Source organism: Ailuropoda melanoleuca, chromosome 15, assembly GCF_002007445.2.
Source record: "Ailuropoda melanoleuca isolate Jingjing chromosome 15, ASM200744v2, whole genome shotgun sequence".
Lineage (NCBI taxonomy): Eukaryota > Metazoa > Chordata > Mammalia > Carnivora > Ursidae > Ailuropoda > Ailuropoda melanoleuca.
In genome coordinates, this window is record NC_048232.1 from 11257733 (window position 1) to 11282789 (window position 25057).

Here is a 25057-nt window from a genome sequence, read left to right on the forward strand (position 1 = left end):
TTCCATTTAAAAATTTCCACTTTGATCTCTTCTGTTCAAGTACTGTGAAGCTCACAGAGAGAGAGGGTGGCCAGCTGGTGCCTGTGCACACTTGGTAGGGAGACCTGGACTGGTATTTTTGTTTAAAAACCAAATAAAGAAACAAGGCCACTGTAATTGTCCCTGATATTTACCCTCAGGGAAGATGCCAGGACTGGAGTGTCCTGGAGACTGACAGATGATCTCTTCTGCTCCTGCCATTTGCGAGGGTTGAGACATAGTGATTTTTTCTCCTTAGAGGAGAGGGCAGGCAGCAGTGAGAAAGGGGTTCATTTTGCTGCTGCTGGTGAGGTAGATCTGATTTAATGGTGAAAACAGTTTGTGGCTCCAGTTTCTATTTTTAAGCATACTTTTCAGAAGCATTAAAGTGTGTGGCAAATGAAAAAAAAAGAAGTTAAATCATTTTAGTGTTATATTTGTGTGTGTGTGTGGTTTCGATCAATTTCCATAGCCTCCTTTTGTTGATAGGTACGTGAAATGACTTTTGCCATTATGAGGATGAAGTGCCGGTTCCAGGAAGGGCCCGAGGAGGTGCAGGCCAGTTGCTAGGTGTCCGGGAGATTAGCAATTAGATGGAGAATAGCATTATTATTCTCCACGCAGCCAGTGCAGAGCAGAAGACGCACACCGACGAGTGTGGGAGGTGAATCCACTGGGGTTCAAGCCTCCGCTCACCGTGGGTGGGAGAGCCCGCCTGGCATGCGCCTTTGCAGCTCCCCCCTGGAGCGGAAGGTGGGGCCCCGTCTCCATCTCGGAGGTGGCAAAACGGAGGTGAAAAGAGGGTGAGTTTAAGCAGCTTCCTGAGATCACTCAGGCTGGAACAGAGGCCCTTCTCAGCTTCTCGAGGAACTTTCACTAGATAGGTATCAATTCCACTTTTTAGGGAGCATGAGAATAGGAGCAACTTTGGCTAAAATGATGGCATTTGTGAAGCCAGTGCTTGGCCTGAGTCTTGGTGCTTTTTAAAAGCTCTCACGTGGAACAAAAATGTGTCCCACAACCAGTGAATTGACATCTCTCGGGAAAAATTCTCCAAACCCCACCAAACCCTTGCTGTGGCCTGCGGGCACAAATGCTCGTCCTAGATCTCCTGATCCCCGCTGCTCCCTCCTTCACAAAGCTGCATGCAGCCTGGCCGCCTGCCCTTCTTCCACCTGCTGGGGCGCTTCTTGTGTGGGTCCCCATCCTGGGAGTCTTCTAGGTGTGCCCGTGATCTCTTCCTTGTGCTGTTCCGCTCTCAGCACAGAGGCCTGCCCTGGCCACCCCGTCCATGAATGCACCCTCTGTCTTTTTTTTACCTCCTGCTTTATCTTTGTTTCTACCTCTTACCAATACCTGGCACATATATGTTTACAGTCTGCCTCCCTTTCACTGGCGTGGGAGCTTCCTGGGGCAGGACGTGCGTTCCATTCCCCTCTGTCTCCCCAGGACCTGCCCTCTCAGAGTGCTTTTTACTCCCTGCGAGCTCACAGACGTGTCACCTGCTTCCCGAGGCAGCAGCAGGATCAGCGGACTTTGTCACCAAGCCTCACCACCTCAGGAAACTGTACAAGGGGACCATGCCACATACAGTGGTTGATACCAGCCTGTCATTCAGGTTTCTGTGAAGGGGGAGTCTGGCTTCCCAGGGCCGGAGCTAACTAGTGGTTAAACTATGGATCGTTGCCGCTGTCATTAAGGCTTATAGCTGAACAGGTGCTCATGTGGCTCCCAGGAAACACACTTGGGTTTCAGGGGGAGATGTCCCTAGGTAGGTCCCTTAACCCAGAGAAGTGGCTCAAGCTCCCCAATGGGCCAGTTTGGGGAGATGTCTCTGGCAAGCAAGCCTTTGGAACCCCTCAAATCACCTGCCCTGGGGAATCTCATAAATCTCAGAGCAACCTGATCCTCAGTGAGTGCAGTGTCAAGGAAGGAGAGCCAGGGAGTTTCGAATGGATGTCTTCTGCCTGGCACAGGGAAAGAGACAGATATGCTGCTGTGCCTGGGGCTGGTGGCCTCTGCAGGGGTCAGAGCATTCAAGGGACCATTCTTATCATTTGAGACTTGCCAGGGCTGGTAGAGGTGGAGCAGCCCATGCATTCATTTCCAGCATCTCTGTGATGTGTCATAACTCCCATGGCCAAGTAACGAGAAACGCCCAAAGAATAATATCCCCGCGCACCTGACTTCCGTTTTGTGTGCAGTGGTATCTCAGGGAATGATCTTTTGTTTTTGTGGGTGGCCACTAGGCAGGCTTATTCTTATTTTCATCCAGAAGTAGTGTTGTAATCAGCACCTCACAACAAATTGGTTGGTAGTTTATGTTGTGTGGGATCGAATGGTGAATAAAGCTTTTCACCAAGTCACAAATGCCTACGGACAAATGAACTTTTCTTTCAGCTGGGACAGTGTTAATGTGATTGTGTTTTAGGACATAGGAGAACTTGTCAATTGTGCTTGAAGATTAAGTCCGCTCTATTAATCAGGAGATGAATAATGAGATGTGTGGGCAGTTTAGGAAGAGGAATTAGCAGGTGGGGAAATAGAAGGGTCAATCTTGAGTCTACTGAGTTTTTGTATTTTCGAAAAGAATAAAAATTATTATGTAGCATTTTAAGATATAAAGGCAATGAGGGGGCCTAATTTTAAAACAGTGAGGAGTGGATTAGGAACACGAACAGAAGGTTCAAACTGAAAATTTTTACACTCTCCTTTAATGGAGAGCATGGGTACCTGGATATCAGAGGCAAGAGAACCTTCTGTCTTCAGTCCTTGGGATTGAAATGGGCAAACACTGTCAGAAACTTAGAAAGAAGCCAAAGTTATGAGCCAGAGGGTTCTCTGGTAAGAAAATTTCAGTGACTTAACCCATCAGAGCCCAGCTTGCTGTTGACATGGTGTGGGTAAGAATTTGGACATTCTTTTTGGGGGCAAAATATAGCAAAAAAAAAAAACAAAACAACCCTTGAAGCCTATGCACTCTTGTTACTTATGCTGGATTATGAAATTAACGATACCCGAAGAGGTGGCATGGTTTAAAAATGAAAAAGCATGATTCTCACAACAAGCCAAGGTTCGAACATCAGTTTATTATCTCATTAGTAAAATTTTTAACCTGTTTGGACTTAGATTTTCTCAGGTGTAAAGTAAGCATAATGTTATCATACAGGGTTTTGGTAGAATTAGAAAATTATTGGCATATAGTTTTCAAAATAGGCTTCTAATAAGGCTTTAATAAACAGTATAGATGTTGATGATGGTGGTGGTCATGGTGGTGATGATGATGGTAGTGATGGTGGTGGTGTTGATGGTGGTGATGATGGGGATGATGATGATTTTGGTGGTGGTTTTGATGGCGGTGGTGGTGATGGTGATGATAGTGGTGGTGGTGGTGGTTTTGATGGTGGTGGTGATGGTGGTGGTGATTATCTAGATTAGGGAAGCTTCATTCTTTGCAAAATAACCTATCTTCCTGGCAAAGGGAATTGTTCCCCATGGTGCAACTCTATACATACAAAGAAAGGACGGAATAACTTGCACCTTGACCAAGATCTGTCTACAACCTTGTTAATGGAACTGTCCAAAGTACAGCTCAGTTATAAAAAGATGTGCAGGGCATTTCATCAGTTAGTATAGAGAGATTCAGCCAATTAAGGACTAATCACTTATTAAAATAAAAAGAATATTCAAGTTGAAAATATAGAAAGCATCTTTTATGTTTCTCAGTAGCATAAGTAGGGACAGTGTTTGTCATAAATGAATTTCTTAGATGGCAAAGCTGTATCACGTTTTCAGGGAGGACACTTATCTGTTCCTGTTCAAATGATGTAAAAGAACACAGTGGCCTATGACATGCTTGATCTGATTGAGAATACCACATATTAGTCAGCTCTGTTCATTTCCCTCATTTGTCCCAAACCTCATACCTTGTTACTGCCCTGCTGCGCTAAGTGACACTCTCTCATCTGATCTTTACAATGTCCATGGTGTGTCTCAAGCTACTTTTCCATCAACCCCTCACACCTGGGCTTGAGTCCTGGTACTTCCAGGCACTGGCTTTGAGATTTGGACAAGTTCTGGAACCTTGATGAGGTCAGTTTCCCCATCTGTAAAATAAGGATAAATATTAATAATACAGATATATATTTTTATTAGCTCCGTATTGCTGCTGTAACAATTTGCCACAGACTTGATGGACTAAGACTACACACATTTATCTTATAGTTCTAGTCAGAAGTCCCGAAGTGGGTCTTACAGGCTAAAATAAACATGTTGGCAGGACTGTGTCCCTTCTAGGGGGTCCAGGGAGAACCTGTTCTTAGCCTTTTTAAGCTTCTAGAAGTTGCCGGCCTTCCTTAACTCACATCTTCCTTCTGCAACAGCATTATTCTGACCACTGCTTCCAGCATCCCATCTCTGATTGTCATCTTCTGCCTCCCTCTTGTAAGGGAGGGCCACTTGGGTTATTCAGTGTAATAGCCCCATTTTAAGAGCTTTGGTCTAATCACAGCTGCAGAGCACCTTTTGCCACGTAAGCTAACATCCACAGATCCCAGGGATTAGGACGTTGATGTGTTTAGGGGGCCATTATTCTGTCTCAGTGCTGTGAACATCAATGATATGTTTTACAGTTTTACACATGCACACATACAGTGTGTTTTTAGCAATATGATCTGCACACAAAAAAACATTGCTCTCTTCCCACAATCCCCTTGTGTGTTTACGATCTGCCCTATTGAGGGCCTGGCTCTGGGTTATGTTCTCCTTCTGTCAACCTGCCTTCCTTCACTTCCTTCTTCTCTGATGTTTTTCCTGTTGAAACATACTCATCCTTTAGGGTCCGTGTCAAGTTCCCCCTTTCCCACGAATGAGTTCCTTGATGTTTTATACGAATGATCTCTATGAAGAATAGTTTGGTGACCCCTCCCTTTTTTAAAAAATATTTTCATTGGTGAAGGTGTTCAGGCTAATTGTGAACCAGGTATACAAGGCTGATTCATACCAGTGAGTACCAGCTCTATATCCAAATATCACAAAGGGTAAACTTTACCATATAATGGGGCTGTTACTGACATTTCATCAGTAGGGTATAGCTAGTTGGACATAGTAAGAGGCTTTAATTAGCTGGATACTCATTTTGCATAGATGATTATTGATAGCTCTCACTGCCCTTTTCTAAAATGTTCTCTACTTCATTAAATAACTTTTAATGGAAAAATAGTGCATGTACATAGTAAAATGCATAAAAAGTAACTCTCCTCATTCTTAGGCCTCTTCCTAGAGGCAATGGTGTAACTTTCTTCTTGTCTCTTTCCAAAGATTGTGTGTGTGTGTGGGGGGTGTGGGTGTGGGTGTGGTGTGGGTGCAAATGGGAACATAATGGACACTTTACTCTGCACCTTCGTTTTTTTCACTTAAACAATGTATCTTAGGGATAATTCTATATCAGCACACATAAATCTATTTAATTATTTTAAATGGCTGCATAGTACTTCAGCGTATTTTTAGATTGTAATTTACCTAACCAGTCCCCTATTATAGATTTTTGAATATTTCCAGTGATTTGCTATATCAAACTTTTGATTTTTTTTTAAGATTTTATTTTTAAGTAATCTCTGCAACACCAGTATGGGGCTGGAACTCTCCTGCCCCTGGGATCAAGAGTAGCACACTCCACCCAACTGAGCCAGCCAGGCACCCCTCAAACTTTTGATTTTTTTTTTTTACCAGATTATTGATAGGCCTCCTAATTTTTTTATGTAGATATAGACAAATGTCCCTTTAATGTAGTAATTGTTATTATTACATTAAAGTAGGCTCCATGCCCAGCATGGAGCCCAGTGTGGGACTTGAACTCATGACCGTGAAATCAAGACCTGAGCTGAGATCAAGAGTAGAACACTTAACTGACTGAGCCACCCAGGCTCCCCTAATGTAGTAATTATCATACCGATAAGGACTCTTTTTTTAATGCGGGATCTTGAAAAACTAATTAGAAAGGATATTGATGAGTGAGCGTGGCTGACATAGAACTGGAAAGACTTTTCCTTCAAGTTACCTGTTGATCCATCTGCCCTTAGCCAGAATTAAAATCGATTTAAAAGAGTGCTTAAAATCAGAGCTTTCCAGAGGGTCTCAAGGAGTAGGAATGGTCGTGTGAGGGCAGGCCAGCTGGGATTATCTTAAAATAGCCACCCCAACTTTACTGTTAAGGTGTTGCCTGCCATTTGATGATGATGTCCACTGGCCCCTATAAAGGAATATGTATTTGGCATTAGGAGGACGTTGGATCTTTGTATGGGTCACAGGAGAAGGATATGAGCACCTTCTAGCTCTGATCTCCTTACCGTAATGGATGGGAGTGAGAAAGAGGGCCACTCTGAAGAGCCACTTCTATAGGGAGAGTCTTTGTCAAATGGGAGATCTGTGTAGACCACAATGAGATGTACCACCTGACAGGTCTGCGCAGTTGACAAAGACGGAAAATATACTGCGTCCCAGTTTCATCCAAGTCCTTACCTTGTCGAGGAATAAGAATTCCTGTCCCCTCAAAGGTCCTTCTAGCTGGACTAAGAATCAGATTGACATGAGACAGAGTAATAGGAGAGAATGATTTTTTTTTTACCCTGAGGAAATAAAATTTAATAGACGTACATATAGAGAATCCACATAGACATGGAAATTCTAAAGACAGGCAAAATAAGACGTATATGTCATTCCGAACTAAGGAGAAAGGGGGTAGGGGTCCAGGACCTCAGAGGAAAAGGATCCACTTCCCAGGGCGATAATAGGAGCAGATCTTTGGTAAGTAGATGTTTGCCCTGCCATATAGATAGGTCACTCAGATCAAATTTATCTCTGTTAATAATCCTCATTATGGGGAAGACCCCCAATTTAGATTCTTCCATGTGGTTAAGGGAGGGTCAGAAGTTTCTCTTGAGCCTGCAGGGAGTCAAGTGCCTTCAGCTCAAAATAATCCATGTGTCAAAGTGTTACATTTTGGGCAGGGCTGGGGGGAAGGGGGTCTGTTCTGAACCCCTTCAACCTGTATCATCCAAGTGATATATACCCTTGCAACAAATGCATACATGGCCCACACGGCCACTTTATGTGCCTTTTAGTGTTGCTAGTTTTTTAGCTGTGGCTATAGGAGACTTTGTGATCCCAGAAGAACTGAATCTTTTGTCCTGTCCCTGCCTTCTCGAACCAGGCTCCCATTAATGCTCCCTGTTGGTGAGCTAAGGAAAAGTGACTGACATAGTCAGGCTCCAGATCAGCCTTTCACAAGTGACTGGAAAAGGGCAGAGATGAAATGGGAGGCCCTGTCAGAGAAGCGAAGGGGGAAAAGTTGTGTTATTAAATGAAGCTGGTGCCTTAAAATACGGCAGTATGCGTTCATTTGGAATTTATTTGTCTTCTGTATTTGGGTCAGTGAAGCAATTAACAGTAAAGATTTAGTGCCACAGAAAAACCTTAAGAAACCAGATATGTCACACGCAATGACTGTGCTAGCGTTTTGATGCCTTCCCCTGTGACAAGCGTTGTCATAACCCAACTGCTCCAGTGGTTTTTGACACAGGGACGTATTCAGAATGAGAATTGATCTGGGCAAAAATCAGGCTAATGGTATGAATATTTAAGAACATTTTGTCATGGTTCTTGAAGCTATTAGGAAAACTTGCTAGTCATTGTGGGATTTACCAAGTAGAAGAGGAAAATGGGATTTTGGAGTGAACAAGAAGAGCTGTTTTCAGTAGGAGCCTCCCTATTTGTATGCATAACTTACTAAAGTTAAGGATAGGTCTGTAATTTGAACTGGTTAGTGAGGCACGGGTCCAAATTAATAAAGGCCTGATTTATAGATTATTTTATTTTTATTTTTATTTTTATTTTTTTAGATTTTTTTTTATTTATTTATAAGACAGAGATAGAGACAGCCAGCGAGAGAGAGGGAACACAAGCAGGGGGAGTGGGAGAGGAAGAAGCAGGCTCATAGCAGAGGAGCCTGACGTGGGGCTCGATCCCACAACGCCGGGATCACGCCCTGAGCCGAAGGCAGACGCTTAACCGCTCTGCCACCCAGGCGCCCCTATAGATTATTTTTTTAAGAAATGGAATTTTGGTACTTTTAGCTCAAGCATTAACATAAACTAACATATGGCTTTCAGTGTAATTGCCAAGTAGAGCTTTTAGAAGACACACTTTAATGAATAGATGTTCTGTCTAAATGGGATACCAATTTTCATGGGTGCCTATTTATTCTTAAAGCGTGTGAAGGCAAAACTTTTCCTTTTGCTTTCTTTGTTTTCCGCCTAGGCATGGATTTTTTGAGGTCAGTGGGTTGAATTAGCACTACAAAATGTCTTCAGTGGCGTGTGAATTAGTGGAGATTTTAGACCAAAGATCTGACCAGAAAGAGTTAATGCCAGTTCAGAAATTGTCTAATTTCTGCCTGGAGAGTTGCTTAGACCATCTGACTCTGCTACTGTTTTTATCTGTTTGGATCCTCTGGGGTCAGTAAGATTATTGTTACAGTTAGCAGACAGGTTGTCTTATTTTAAGAATTGATTCTGGTCTGGAACAATAGGTCTAAAAGGCACCTGTCTATTTCCTAGATGCTCTAAAGCCAAGGATCACCAGCTTCATTTTTCACTGTGCAGTTTGGTTTTTTTCCCCCCATCCCCCCCCCCATCAGCCTTTAATATTGTCCTGGCCTGACACTGGGGAAAAGCATATGCTTAGTGGAAAAGAACATTTTAATTTATGGCCCGAGGCCTGGGGGTAACGTCTGTTTGCCCAGTCACATGGCACAGTAATGGTCATAGGCCTGAGAGGATGGTGTTAATACAGTTAATAACACAATCAATCTGATTTGTATGTAGAATGACTAAAAAGAACAAGAAGGCAATGATCCAGTAATAGCTGACTCTAAGCTAATAGGGCAGATCATTTCAGTACCATCTGATTATTTCTTGGTCTAATTTGGGATGGATATAATTTTACTGAGCGATTGGTCTAGTGTACTGTCGTGAATCAAAGAGACAGCTCTGGAATTCCTGATTCTCTCTGAAAATCAGAGGCATCTGTCTTTTTAAGGTGTCACAAGTTCAATTGGGTGGACGTTGGTGAAACATCTAAAATGTGCAAGTCACTGTAGGTTGTTGGAGGCTAAGTGTCCATTTCGTGATTAAATTGCTATTGTATGAGAAAAGAATTTATTTTTAAATTATATGCACTTAGAGCAGCCGGCACACGCACTACCCTTTTTAAATACTATCTGGTATTTGTTCTTAACAACTTCAGTTTAAAGATCAATAGAAATTGGGAAAGCAGAAATCATAGATTCTTGTTTTTGCTTTTTATGGTAATAATTGGCAGTGAGTAAGTGGATTAGCCAGCATAGCTCTGGGTGTGGCTTAGCTCTGAGTTCTGGTCCCCCTTATCCATGAGGGCCCCCCAGTGGATGCCTGAAATCACAGATAATACTGAATGCTCCATATACTATGCTTTTTCCTATACATGCATGTCTCTGATAAAGTTCAATTTATAAATTAGGCACAGTAAGAGATCAGTCAACAGTAACAGTAAAATAGAACAATGATAACAATATACTGTAATGAAAGTTACAAGAGTGTAGTCTCTCTCAAAATATCTTCTTGTGCTGTACTCTTCCTTCTTCTTGTGATGATGTGAGATGATAAAATGCCTGTGATACGACGAAGCAGGTGAATGATGTAGGCATTGTGACAAAGCGTGAGGCTACATATGGTCAGAAGGAGAATCCTCTGCTTCCAGGCCTTGGTTGACTGTGGGAAGTAAACCTGGGGATACGGGGATCTACTGTTTATAGAGGTAAGGTGCTCTGAATGGCTCTAGGAATTTTTTTTTTTAGCATCAGGCAAGTGAATGTCTATCTGTAGTTCACAAAACCATTAAATGCTGTATTTTCAGTAAACTCAGGAGTGTAAGAAATTCCTAGAGCCCAGCCCTCTTATTTTCTTTGCCCTTCCATTGGTCGGTTGGAGTTGGAATCATTTCCCTCAGGGAGGACTGACTGGGTCCATCCCTGGGGAGGAGGGGGGGCACTTTCTAGCATTCATAGTCTACAGCATGAATGGTCCACCATTACAACATTGGGATTGCCTTCTCACAGCCGACTAGATAAAGCAAAAAGAAACAGCCTTTTTCAGAGCCATCATCTATGAAGTTAAAAGCAGAAACAGTTGTTTAGAATTCTTTAGTCAATATAGAAAATGTGACATTTCCCCAAGTCTTGGAAATTCAGCTAGCAAAACATTGTTTATTTCCTCCTGGGTGCCTCGCTTATAATCGGAGTAAGCTGCCTCCAGGTGATGAGATTTGATTTTCTTTGAAATGTGGAGGAGAAAGGTGAAGGATTCAAGTTTTGTAATTTGTACTGCTTATCTTCAGGAGCTGAAAATATGTAGCATTCAAGAATAACTTTTTGTTTGACCTTTCAGTAATTTGTCACAGAGATTTAATTTAGATGGAAAATTGGTGTTTTTGTTTTTTTTTAATAGAATGTTAGTGTTCTTTAAAAATCAAATAAATATGTTGTTACAACTGGACGAAATGCAATTTTTAAAACACTGGGATTTTTATTTCTCCCATGAACATGCTTTTCCAAAGTCCTTTCAACCATCTAAAAATCTGCCCTCTCCTCTTTACTGCCAAATTTGACTTATTTAACCAGGATGAAGGTTCATGGGGAGAAATAATCATATCACAATGTCACAAATTTAATATTTTTACTAGTCAGGACAAGCCATGATCTCGGGATTCTTCAGCTGGAGAATATTACTTAAGCGTTCAGGCACACAAATGTGTGGGTTAAAATATATCCAGAAAGACTCAAAGAATGTTTATGCTTTAAGAGAAACCTTTGAGGCTCTTTCTGCCTACACTTGCATAGAAATGTGGAGGAATACTTTGTGAAGGAAGAAAGGGACTATATTATTTTCCTCAACATGGAGTGGAAGGTCATTAGCGTAAAGCATTTATTTTGTGGGTCTACAGCACCAGGGAGATGTGGAAAGCTAGATGGAGAAGGAGAGTAGAGGCTCAAGTGACGGTGATCATCAGAACTACCTCCGGCACCAGTTGGTGCCAGGATTGGTAGGTATGGAGACACAGAAAGAGCGGCTCAGGATGCCTGTCACGTAGGCAAGCACACAAAGGACCGCAGTGGAATGTGTCAGTGGGGTAATATAGGTATAAGCCAAGAGTACAAGTCTCAGAATGAGGGCCTCATTTTCTCTGGGTGGGAAGGCAATTGAGAAAGCCTTCAAAGAGGGAAATATACCAGCTGAGTCCTATAAAATATAAATGGAGTTTTGCCAAGCAGAAAGAGAAAGGAATGGTGTTGAAGGAAGTGGGCAGGTGGGCAGGACTTGAAGCAAGGCCAGGGGTATGAAAGGGCCTGGGTGTGTTTGGGAAACAGCCAGCTGACTGATGTGGTGGGGCAGAGGTGATGTGTGTGTGGTGGGGGTGTGTTTGTGTTGGGGAAGTTGGCTCTAGAGTGGAGGAGTCCGCAAAGCTGGGGTTGGGTTCAGGAGAGCTTTGAGCGCCATAGATCCCTTGCGAAGGAGTTTCAACTTTATCTCGTAGACATGAAACCTCAGGATTTTAGGTAGGGCAGCAACATAACTAGATCTTTGCTTTAGAAAAGTAATGCTGGGAGCAGGTAGAAGAAAGCAGATGGGAGGCAGGCTTGCTGGGGGCAGAGGGGCCAGGACAGAGTCCTGGAAGTAGCCCAGAATGAAATAATGAGAACTTGAGCTGGTGCAGTGGTGTAGGGGCAGAACAGACGGGCATCTGAGAGTCTTCAGTGGGAGGCCCGAGCATTCTTGGTGTTGGAGATGAGACAGGGTGGAGTGATGCAGACAGGTTTCTAGGCTGGGTTATTAAACTGGTAGAAATGAGAGAACAGAGGAGGAAGTTTTGGGATAGAGTTACTGTTTTCTACTTCGTTTATGGTGCTCTTCAGACGCTGGTTGGGAGATTCAGCCAGAAGATTCTTGTAAGCAGCTGGAAAGATGAGATTGCACATGAACAAGATTAAAATTTAGATGAAGGTTAAGGGACCATCGGGAGGCAGAGGGTGGAAACTAGAAACAGATTTTCCAGGGAACAGGTGTGGAGTAGGATGAAGGGAGAGTGGAAGACGCAGCCTGGGGGAGCACTGATGTTGGATGGGAGGAAGAGGAGCAGGTGGAGGTGGAGACGCAATGGATGGGAGGTAGAAGGTGAGAACTGTGTTGTAGATCCAAGAAGAAGTGAGTTTTAGGAAGGAGGCCACAGGAGATGAGCAGCAAGAAGAAGCTATTAGAGTGAGCTACTGGGAGATGATCCCTCCCCCGGGACCCAGACCACCTGGTTCCAGGCAAGTGGTGGCCGTTGGGGATGGGGGAGTCAGATTGCAGAGGGCAGGGGGCCCTGGGTGCCAGGCAGAAGCAGACCATCATTTCAAGTCGCAGGTGCGCTCAGTCTGGCTAGAAGTCTCCACCGTTCCGTTATAAACACGCAGCTTATAGAGGGCAACCTCCTTTGACCTCTCTGTATTTCTAAAACTCTGGAACTCTCTGTCCCTGCTTGTGTTCCTAGGAATTTATTTCACTGGGTTGTCTGAACCCTTTATGGACTCTCAAATCAGTTCTTGGGTCTTCCTTCCTGCCACCAGCCCCTCCCAACATGCTCCCCCTCCCCCTCCTCCCTGCCCTGCCCCGCCCGCCCCGCTTTGTTGTGTAATTACATGAAAGTGCCCAAACTCCTCATTCATGTGTTTCTGCTTCTGATGCTTTTAATTAGCTTTCCTGCAACGGGGGAAGTGTCTTCAAGTGATTTCTATTTATTACAGGGACAGTAACAATTTATGCTAATCTTATATCAGCCTAAGAAGACCAGAGAGCTTTGTCTTTGGAAAGCCTGAAGAAGGTAAATGCACGTTGTTTGGATAAATGAGGCGAGGAGGTGGATTTGCACGCTGGGGGTGGGTTGGCAGCTCACCCAGGGGCAGGGTGACCCTCCACGGCTGTCACCCTCGTGCTTGAGAGGCAGACTTCCTGGGCTGCATCAGCCCAGCGTAGTGTATGGAAAAGGACCTCGGAGGGGTTAGGAAACCTAAATCTCCCTTTCTGAACCTTACTACCTGTGCGACTGAGCCCTGGTTTCTTTATCTGCAAAATGGAGGTGACAGTCTCGCCCTGTACATTTCTTGGGGTTGCTGCAAAAATTGGATTAGTTGATAAACACCAAAGCACTTTGTGAGTGCCAAGTGGTACACAACCCCTGCTGCTACTCATTTCTTTCTCCTTTAGGAAGGTAGTGAGAGAAAAGATTTATTGAATTTTTTAAGCATGTCCATCCCCAGGTAATGCCATTGAGTAGAACCAGGCAAACTTTTAATTTTTTCTTAGGGCAAAACATATATAATATAAAAAGTATCCCTGTAACCATTTGCAAGCACATAGTTTAGTGGCATTAAGTCAATTCATACTGTTGTATAGCCATCACCACCATCCATCTTTAGATGTGTTCTATCTAACCAAATGGAAACCCTGTCCCCATTAAACACTGACTCCCCATTCTCTGCTCCCCCAAATCTGGCAACCAGAATTACTCTTTTATATATGCATTTGACCACTCTGGGTACTTTGTATAGTGGAATCATACAGTATTTGTCCTTTTGATTCTGGCCTATTTCATTTAGTATAATGTCTTCAGGGTTCATCCATGTTGTAGCAGGTGCCAGAATGCCATTCTCTTTTATGGCTGAATAATAGTTCATTGTATGGATAGACCACATTTTATTTATTCATTCACCCACTGATGCATATCTGGGTTGATCCTACCTTTCAGCTGTTGTGACTAATTCAGTTATGAACATGGGTACACGAATATCTCTTTGAGTCCCTGCTATTGATTCTTTGGGTAGCATGCCCCGACATGGGATTGCAGACTGAATTTCAGGCTGAGGGAATGGAACTGTTGCCTTGGCTTTGTGACTCTACTGGGGAACTGTTGATGGAGACTCCTGGAGTCATGGCAGGCATCCTTGGCCATCGGGGGCCTGTCTTGTGTCCTTTCACAGGTAACTTGTGGTCAAGCCCCAGCTGCTTAGCTTGTGAAGCCCGTTATGTATTTGTGCCCCACTGTTCTGCCCTCACCCAGGGTTGCAGATAGTCCCTCCCTCTTGAAGTCAGGGACAAAGACAGAGAGCCCTTGATCCAGGAACATTACTGCCTCACCCTGACCTCAGCCTCCCACAGCAGCCCACCAGCACTGGCTCCCATGGAGACCCTAGTCCCCTCCCTCTTCTGTCATGGGTCCAGGGGTCAATTCATACACAGAAACCTCACTTCCCACTCTGTTTTCTAGGGAGGGAATGATCCACAGAATAAGAAAGTGTTTTCTCTTACAAGCGCTTGACAGCTACCGCTAAGCAGAGTACCTCTTCCATGTTGGCCGTAGTCTGTTACTCTCCATGCACGTTCTGAAGAGGAAGGAGCATGGTGGGTGCAGAGCAGGGCAGGAGGCAGCCGAGAAGTCTAGCAGGTCTCAGACCAAACTCTGGCAGCTTGGTCACTACCGCTAAAGGGCTTTTCTCCCCTCCAGAAAATGGATGTGGTCAGCCCAACAGATTCCAGAGAGAGCCCACTGTGGTGTCATCAGCATCAGGGACTCAAGTGCCAAAGAGGGAAACCGAAAACAAATGCATGGAATCCCTGGTTTAAAATTACCCATGGTGCTAGAATCCTGGTCTTATCTCCCTGATTTTTCTTATCTCTAACATAGCTCTTGTTCTACCTCCTGGAGGGTAGTGAAAGGGAGCATAGGCGTAATTGTCCATGGTTTTGTCCACCTAAGAGCCCTCGCTGTGAAGTGAATCCGTGTCGGTCGATCCTGGAGACTGAGGTGAGGAGGAGAGATAGCTGGATTCAGGGGATTCCCTTAAGTTGCCAAGAGTGGGTTTCCTTGGGCGAATTCTGTTGGTGGTGCATGTCTGACTCCATTTATCCCTCTGTGACAAATCTGTTGTAGGTTTTTTGTATTTATATTTCATAATCATTCTGGTTGGTTCTAGAACGTTTCTGTCTCTTTCAGGCACGTGGTACTGTGAAGGAGAATCCTACTAGACCAGTGATTTGCGGATTTGGGCAGAAGATCTTTGTTCTGCTATTTTCTGTTTGGTTCTTTGGTAGAATGCTGATCTTCTGCCCCTCAGGTTTATATAATCAGATACAGACCTGAAGGTAGCTGAGCTGCTTCTCCCGAGCTTATGTTCCAGAAGGAACGCTGTCTGAAGACTCACCGTTAATTGTACTAAGAAGAGTGAATTCATCTCACTGGAAGGGATTTTAAAATATATATAGATGTTTTCTGTGGTCTGTGACAGAGGTGTACCCTTGTCAGATGGGTAAGGAGAGGGAGGAAAAAGTACATCTTCCTTGCTTCAACACCTCTTTGATGTTAACTGAAGAACAGAGACCTTGAGGCTCCGGTATGAGGATGACCTTGGTCCTTCCAGTGGTTTCTTTTGATGCAGGAGGGTTTGTCTCTGATTATAAATGTGTAGAAACCATGTGTAGTGTCTCTCTGAGGAAAAATGAAGTTGCTCCTTGAAGTCTAGAGACAGGGAATGACTCAGTGGACCGAGGTTTTTCCTTGGCCCATGTGCACAGGGCCCGAGTTACTGGGAGGAGCTTACAACAGAGGAGCTTACTTCTGTGTCAGACCTCAGGGAAGTTCTGACCCCCAGCCTGAGCGTGGCACCCAGGCACTGCCTGCTGAAGGATAGAGGAGGTGACGGGGGTGGGTGACATGGCAGCCGCTGAGGCGCTGGCTGTGGGGCCCACTGACCACTGGGGTCTTCTCCGGAGAAAGGAGTTCTCTGACCCCACATGTCCTGATTGTATTTTCAGTGTGTTACTCTATCTTTGCAGAGTTCAGCTCACATTTTCAGGCAGGAAATTCTCCCCCACTCAGGGCATCACGTATGCCCTTGTTTGTTTTAAAAAACAACTTACTGAAAACTTGCACATCCCGACCAATTAACCTCATGACGGTACCACGTGTTGCACCAACTCACACTTCAATTACAGCCTTACCTGTCTGTGAGAATCAATTAACATTTGCAACAGGCTCCGGAACATTCTTGGAATGGAGGGACCTGTGAGGAATCTTGAAATTTGAGCATTACTTTCTCATTTATTGGGGGTGGGGTGCTGGCAACCAAGACGGACACGAGCTTTCTCCGCAGGAACCATTCTGGGAGCATCCCTGTTTACTCCAAGGTGACTGCCTGGTACCACGTTGTTCTGCAGGGTGGCAGGTGGCAATGGGAGCTGCTCCAACCCACGTGGACATCCACGTGTCCCTTTGCACAATGGCGTCTTTGCATGTGTGTACTTGCTTGCATAGAAAGTTCAGCTGGCTAAAAAAGTAACAGTAATGCTGGGATTGTTACTATTCCTTAAACCTTGGTAATGGGATTGGAGGAGCCACCGGGGGACCCCCTAACTCCTGAATCTAAGCCGCTTCTTTTTCTCCTTCTTTGTTCACAGCGGGGCGTTTTCTGAAGTGGTCTTAGCTGAAGAGAAGGCCAGTGGAAGACTCTTTGCGGTGAAGTGCATCCCTAAGAAGGCGCTGAAGGGCAAGGAAAGCAGCATAGAGAACGAGATAGCTGTTCTGAGAAAGTAAGTGCCCTGGGGGACGGCCTCCTTCCCCCACCACCTTCGGATTGTTGGGTCCCCATCTGGGGGAAGGAGAGGCTGCCAGGAGCTGGAGGCCCAGAGGTCAGAGAGGCCGATCTGAATGCTGGAGGAGAGGGGGGTGCTGTTACCAATGACTGATGTCCTTGTGGTATATATATATATATATATATATATATGCACATCACCTCACAACTGATTGGAGTTATGATTTCCAAAGAACATACTGGTTAGATAGACTTGGTTTTAAACTCACTCTAGCTCGGTGACCTTGGGCTGGTCACTGAACTCTGAGTTTTCTCCATGAACTAGAGTTAAGAGTCTCTCCCTCGCAGGGATCCTCAGCAGTAAGGGAGATGGTGCTGAACAAGTGTTTATAGAGCGCTTTCCACAGCACCTGCTACGTCGTGAGTTGTGAGCGCTCCGTAGAGGGTAGCTGGTGCTGCCCCTGCTGCTCGTACTGTTTCTGTGTTTTCTTGTTGTCATGGCTTCATTTCACAAGCAGGAGATGAAGCTCAGAATAAAGTCACATGTCCAGTGCCTTGTGGCTCCTAGGCGGCAGAGCCTGGAGTGTCAAGGTCACCGGAGTCATTTGCATACTCTTTAATGGGTCTTCTGCCTCCTGCCACACACATGGCTCCTGACATCTAGCAAGTTCCACAGAGTGCACTGTTCAAGTGCTTCACCTCTTCATTGGGTTTTAATTTTGTTTGCCATGTGTGATAGAACCAAATAAAAAATCCCACCTTCCAGCGTGATGGCACACACAGAACCATTCTGATGTGGCTGGATTCCCTCAAAAGATGATGTCTTTATGGTGTGCCATCCAGCCTGCTCCCCATGTCATCATGATCGAGCCATTCCCCCGTGTTTCACGGGTTTGGAGGAACAAACCCTTATAGGGTCCCTGCTTTCGCGTGTTTGGAGAGTGTATCTGAGCATTATGCTATGATGTTTTTAAGAGCTTCTATTAATAAAGGATGTTAGAAATATCCTTGAAATTTTTGGGGTTTGGAGTCAGCACACAGCAAGAATCCGTGTACAGATAAGCAAAGCAGAGTGAGAACAAGCCTTCTAGGGGCTCAAAACAAAATGTTACGTACTCACATTCTTCCTGAATGACCCACCTCTCCCACTTGCCTCTCTGGGACCCATAGCGCCTGCTGAATGATGCCGTGTTGCCATTGGTACAAACCCAGGGCCACCGACGTGGTCAGGATGGTCTGTCCTGTTCTGCATTGTATGTGATATGTGTTCCAGAACAAATGGGTTTCAACAGCTTTTCAGCGGAAGGCTTTTTGCTTATCTGTTTGGTCATTTGGTTGGTTTCTAGGTTCTCTGGATTGTCTATTAGGGACCAAAAGAGTTTCAGATTGTCCCTGGGAGGATTGTGTGAAATGATCCTATGGAAGAGAATTGGCGGAAACAAATTAAGTACACTAGCATCAAGCAGGAAAACACCATGTTAAGGAAATATTTATTTCAGTTGCTCATTTTTCAATATGAAATCAGCACTTGGGGAAGAGGGTGCTTGCTGTGTCTTGCAGCCATGTTGCAGATATTTGACATTTCAAATGGAGTTCTGAGTGGGCTTAGAACCTTCCAGAGCTTAGACTGTGGGCACAGAGGCTGCCCACTGCTGACTTGAGAATGGCACCTTTATTTTTAGGTGACTCCCTCATAGGCTTAGAAGCCACAAAGCCAGGGAAGTCAGTTTTTATTCTCAGAGTTATACTGCATCTGCATGGGCAGGGGGCATAGATACAGATTTCAGAAGCCAGTCTTGGTTTATGCCATGGTCATTCTGCTCTAATTAGTGTCTCAACCCGGTGCCTGAGTCAATAATCACTTCCAGGGACGGGGCATTGAACAGCAGCGAGGGCAGGAATTTGGAGTAACTCATTTTGGTCATTTCTCACTCTCAGCTGTTGAAGTGCCTTGAAGTGTGACCCTTCCTTCAGGAATAAAGAACAAAGAAGTGGTTTCTCAAGGGATAAGAAGGTGATAAACCTCCCATGCTGATTTATTTTTTTGGTCCTCTACAAATGATTTGCAAGTGGACTAAGAGGCAGTTGACATCATAAGCAGCCAAAAGCAAAGCGTATGAGTGGTAAAGGAAAAACAGTTTTGGAACTATCGGAATGCCATCATCGCAGCATTCAAACATTTAATCAATATTTATTAAATTCCTATGTGTCAGGTGGCACTGCTAGGCACTGAGGTTGGAAAGATAAGATGCCAATTCTGGCCTTCCAGGAGCTTACAGTTGCGTTATAAGTAAGTGTGATAATGTAGATACCGTGAGAGAAGGTCTGACCAGAGGCTCAAGGTGCCGGCTGTCCAGTTCTTCCTTCGGGGAGGGGTGTGAGCAAAGGTTTCCATGGAGAAGGTGGGTCCACACAAAGAGTATACTTTGCTGGGGGCAGAAAGACAGGGCTATTCCAACCAGGAGAGAGCTGCCCCAGCAGAGGTCAGAAGATGGGAGGTAGGCTGGTGTGCTGGGAAGTGCACGTGGGCCCATTTGACTGGGGCAGAGGGTTCAAGGTGAGGCACAGAGAACTGAGGTTGGAGAGGCTGCGCTGGGGGGGATCGCATACCCTGCTTTGGACTTGGAACATCATTCTGTAGACAGTGGGGGGCCACTGAAGGGTTTGAATGGAAGAATGACGTGATCAGGATTGTTTCATTAAGATTATTGTGATCGGAGGGGGTGAGACTCAGTGCAGGGGAGCAGTTAGGAGGCCGTGGGACGATTCTGGGAAGCAACACATTGAAACAGGAACTGTGAGCGGGGATGGGAGAGACAAAAATGAGTGTGTACACAAAATGGAATGTCCAAGACTTAGGGATTTGGAAGAAGTGGGGAGAGGGTTAAGAAGAGATACGGTTTTAGGATAACCATCAGGTTTCTGATTGGATAACCGGGATAGATAACGACTCCTTAACTGAGATCAGAAATGCCAGCACTGGAGGGCAGGTGATGAGTTCTGATTTAGACACACTGAGTTTGAGGGTCTTGGGAGGGCCAGTTGCCTAGTTAGGTCTGGAACGTGGTTGTGATCTGGGCTTGCTGGATGTGAAAACTTTCTGAAACAACGTAGAACAAAAAACCTCATGGTACTTCCCATAGCTAAATCATTATAGATGAGGTCCCACAGAGACCCGCTTTATTCCAAATTCTGCTATATACCCCCGTCATTTGTGTATCTCTGGGCTGTTGTTCATCTAAGCAGGCCTGTCTGAGAATGGCTTGTCCTCCGATGTGCTGAGCTCATCGCAGGGTGAGAGATTTATGTCTTTCATTGAATCGAAGTAATGTAGCTAATTTATCCTTAAGATGTCTTCATACTTGCTCTGAAAATGTTTCAAAATGAATTTTCTACTTGATAAGTAGCTATGAAACCAGGCTCAGAGAGGATAACAAGTGACAAGCATAATGGTGGACAGTTGCTCTGTAGCAGAGAGCTGCTGGCCTGATTCTGGCATTCGGGAGACAGGGTCTCTCTAATTCCATGGGAGTTTCCCCAGCAGAATGGCAGGTTTCCATCCCATGAATGGAATATTTTGTGGCTTATGGAGTATCATATCATTAGTGGTACATCCCCTTACTACATTCTAGAGCTGATAGTTTTTGTGCTGTTATTTAGAGGGCAGGTGCTACCCAAATCTCATTTCAAGGCAACACATAAGGCATTTTTTGGAGAAGCAGAAAGGCAAGTATATAACCAGGCTGCATTTAAATGAGAGATGAAGAGACAAGGAGATGGATCTAGAGGATCCCTTTTCCTAACGGCCGGGGGACCGAGGCTCAGCTGGGTTGCAGAGGCACCATCTGAATGAAGCGCAGCCCCGGAGTTCAACACGCTGTTCCAATGCGTACTTTGTAGGCTGCAGAGATTCTCTCGCGGTGGAAGGGTGGGGGTGAGCAGGGGGCAGGGATCTGAGTAGGACCGGCTTTTAAATTGGATGTTCTCCATCTGGGTACACTGGGGAGTCTCGGCTGAACGTCTTTGTCATTTTCTCCCTAAATCAGTGGCTCTCCACCCACACTGAAATCACCAGGATGCTTTTCAGAACCTCAGATGTTCAGGCTCCATCCTAGACCAGCTGCGTTGGAGGGGATGGTGGCTTCTTCCCCTGCTCCCCACCTAGCGATTCGGACGCACAGCCGACTCAGTGTTGAGAAGAGCTGCTTAGGGCCTCGCCTCCGAGTCTCACCACCCAGTGGGTGAAAATGCTCTTCTGTGCTCAGCAGTGTGGAAAGATGTGTCCACGCACAGACACACCAGACAGTGCTTCCTTAGGGAACTCAAATATGGTCCCTTTCAAAGAGCTGGATTTCATCGTAAGTGAGGGAAATTGACTTGAGGCCCCCATCCCATTAGTAGGGAGCAGGCACCAGCCGCTGGCTGGGTTCAAGAAGAGCAACTGGCTCTTTGAGGGTGGCCGAAGAAGTAGGGTAGTAATGGCTATTCCTGGCCTGAAGAGGCTGGTGTCGGGGTTGGTCAAGTCAGCACGACTCAGCGACAGGAATACCATCAGAAGGGGATCAAGGCCGCTAAAGGTGGCAGATGCCAAAGATTCCCTGTGGATGGGTTGCAGGAAGCACGATGAGGCTGGGCCTTCTGGAGAGAGAGTGAATCGACACTTACCAGGCACCAGCAGGACTCCAGAGGCCCGAGCGCTCCTTGCAGTAGCTTGATTCTCTGGTTTTCTTAGACCAGACACATTTCTCTCGGTGCAGACTAACTAGATGGAAGGCAGCTTGAGCACCCAAAGGCGAGGACAGCTGGTTTTGTATTAAGTAATAGCCTTCAGAGAAAGGTTTCCCCATAGATGAACTCATTGAAATCTGGCTTGCTTCTGTTCCTTCAGCTTTGTTCTCATGGCAGGCTGGCCCTGTTCACTTGTTTAAATCACTGCCAAATGCCAGTTTATTGTGTGTATTAGAGAAACATACGCTTCAATAGAAATTCATTGATTCAGGGTGAACAAAACCACTTTTCCAGTGGCTGAAAATGGCTAAGCTGGTAAAGCTGATACTCCGAGTTTCTCAGGCACCAGGATACCTTTTTAAGGATCTATCTGATCTGTTTCAAAGATGATATTCTAACATAGGGAGACCTTTTTTCTGCAAAAGTGTTTTGGAATTAAGGACACAGGCAGGAAGTATGAAAAGTAATGGCAAAGGCCATGTGATAACCAACAGAAAAGGAGGTATATCTTTTATGATCCTGGAATCCTTGACTACCCCTGAAAACCCTTAGTACAAGTTCCTTAATGTGGGAAAAAGCATGTCATTCAATTAAAACAGAGGTTGAGGGAGGCATGGTTCATGATTTGGTGGGTGGTGGTATTGTGTGATTGAAGTCACAGCCTTGCCAAGCTTGGAGCAGGCATGTGTGGGTGTGTCTGCTGAATGACCCCATGCCTCTTGGCATGTGGACGTGACCCAGCTGGGAACTGTTCAAACCAGGCTCTGGGAAAACATCGAATCCCAAAGAAGAGCTGACTCTCTATGGCCCTACCAGAGACCTGACCTTGATCTTAACTTGCCAGGCAGATAGTAAAATCAGCTTTGGTCAGATCACTCATTGTTTTATTTCAGCTGAACATTGTGTGTGTGGTTAAGAAATCAAAATGGTCTATTGCCAACCCAACTGTACAGCCAGAGAAGCTACACTTCATGCTTCCTAGTGGCCTTCACCTGCTATTTTGTCCATAGCAGATAATCCAGGAACATTTTTTATTTGATTTGAGATCCAGAATCAATGTACTTTCATTATTATAATTGTATAATTATCAGTATGTTTTATTTTGTTATCAATTTCTTGGGCATTGCTTACAGAACTCCAAGGATGAAGGGAAAATAGAATTGGTGGTATCCCTTACTAGAAAGCAGGGATGTTCAAGCTAGCCTTAGCAGGCATGCTGGTTTTCCTGTCCAGTGACCATGAACCTCTGAAGCGTCTCCCTGCCTAGTTTCTGCTTCCCAAATACTGCCTTCAGTGTGGCTTTCGTGGACTGGCCAGCCTCCCTTTCCTCAGCACTTGCTCCCAGAGCACTGTGAAATGAGAGCTTAAAGCATGTCTCATGTTAATTACACAAAGTCACCTGCATGATGGAATCCAAACTCCTTTGTGAACAAGCACCCTCGCTTTGTGATCTCGCTGGCTCGTGTGGACCTCCCTGCCCGCACACTCCCCCTTGTAGTTTAGGTCCCCCAAAAAAGAACAGATGATTCCTGAACAGACGATTCAGGCCTTTGCCTCTCCCTGCCTCTCCTGCCTGCATCAGTGGGCCATGCCTCAGATTGAGATGTCCTTCCTTGAAGACCCCCCCCTTGATTGTCCCTTTCCTTCTGAGACCTTGTGACACCAGTGTTTACCCTCTGTCCCTCCTGCCTCTGCCCCCGAGGTCTGCTTCCTGAATCCAGCCCTGAACTGAAGGCATGAGGGTAAGGATGGAGGCCAGGGTTGGGTGGGGGATTCAAGGGACAGAAGGAGATTAGAAGCCCTGAGCTTGGGTACTGAGGAAGGGAAGAGGGACCAGAGTAAGGAAGGCATCTGTGCTGATTTACAGCCCTCTCTGGCTTTGTGACCCAGAGGATGGCGAGTACATCAGCCAACACGGGCTTTCTAGAAGAGTAGGCAGGTTTGAGGGGAAGGTGATTTTCCTATGGCAACAGAGCAGACTTAAATCCAGTCTGGCTCTTCTTACCACCTCTTATACTATATATATGACTCTGCAGATATTTCGAGTAGTTGAAGAAACAATGTGTTTTATCGCACTTTTAGAGGCAGCGTCAGTTACTTGCAGGCTTGTTTCCATGCACTATCTCCCTGCCACCTAATCTGGTGCTTGGGGAGTCAACCTTGTGTGGGCTGGTTGGCGGTTTAAACTCTTCTAATAATATATCTTGGCAAATGTTTTCCCCCTTCTTTTGTGAACTTACTTAGCTAATGATTTATACAGATTTCACTTAAATGATTCCAACAGAAATATATGTGTGTTTTGTAATCTAATATTCCTAAAAAAGGCAGAATAACTAATATTGGAGGTTCACACAGAAGGAACAATCGAGTACAGGAGTGCTGAGATAGAGGATGATGGCTAATGCAGAAAAACAAATAAATATACACCAACGGTTGGCTGTTACTCTCTGTTAAACTATGTTTTGTAAATTCTGTTCTCTGCATGGTTTTGGCATTGTTTCTATGGACAGAGAAATGATTTTAGTGAAGTTTTCTTTATGATTGATTATCTAGTTTAAACTACGTCTAATTTGGTGAATCAATTTTATTTTACATACCTGAAGTCCAAGGGTATCATTGGAGTGGTTTAAACAGTCACCATTGACTGACTGACTTCTCAAGGTCAGCTTAAAATTGAGGCCAGAGTCTTGGGTGACTGGTCTAAAGTTTTTAGGAAGTATGTAATTAAAGAAATCATTTCTAAAATAGCAATTGCATGGAATTTGATCAATGGGATTCAAGACCCAATTTTTAGCCATTTGCACTTTCTTTTAGAAATATTTTAAAAATAGTGTTGACTATAGGATTCAGACGTGTGGTAGGTCTCACTGGGAATCCAAACACATGCAAGGGTATTTCTGAACAAATGCTATGGTATGTTAGATGTGCTATCTTCATTCTTGCTGAAGGCTGCAGAATTAATGTAATAGCTGCATGCATGTGTACATGTCCCTGTGCGTACATACATACGTGTGTGGTTAATGCATATACGTATATGCACATATTCACACACGTACATATGCACATATATGCACATTTTAAATACATGTCAGTGTTTTTATATCTTTCTACTGAAGAGGAGAAATTCATTTTGCTGAATTTAGTAAATATCCCCCTCGAGGCTGTTAAAAATCTGCTGTCTAGGTACCTAAGTAAGATGATAAGACATATGAAAAGCTTTTTGAAACTTTGAAATGTTCAGGTGTTAGGGAGGCTGCAACATTAGGCATCACTACTCTCATCATACTTCAATAAGAGCTCAGAATATCTCTGTGGGAGAGATGAGGGAAACTGTTGTACTCATTTCACAGAAGGAGAACATGAGGTGCAAAGTGTATAGTTTGAGCAAATGATGAATCTGGGGAGGCAACAGAGAGCGTCTCCCTTGTGGGGCTTCCTTCCATGTTTTAGGGTACCCAGCCCTCCTTTCTGTTAGGAAACCACCATTGGAACTTTGAATGAAACAACTAGAAACAACTGGTAGGAATCCTAGTGCTTGTAATAAGGAAGAAATATTGATAGATTTCAATAGATGATAGATGTCAATTGTTAATT

The 25057-nt window shown here is 44.7% G+C and overlaps 1 protein-coding gene across 2 annotated transcripts in view; it reads left to right on the forward strand.

Annotated features, from left to right (window-relative positions):
• The window catches only part of CAMK1D (calcium/calmodulin dependent protein kinase ID), a 431244-nt gene that overhangs the window by 139855 nt on the left and 266332 nt on the right, over nt 1-25057 (forward strand). For both annotated transcript variants that reach the window (XM_002928067.4, XM_034643631.1), the window contains exon 2: nt 16602-16733. In XM_002928067.4, coding sequence (XP_002928113.1) covers nt 16602-16733 — 132 coding nt within the window. The remainder of the gene's footprint in view (nt 1-16601; nt 16734-25057) is intronic.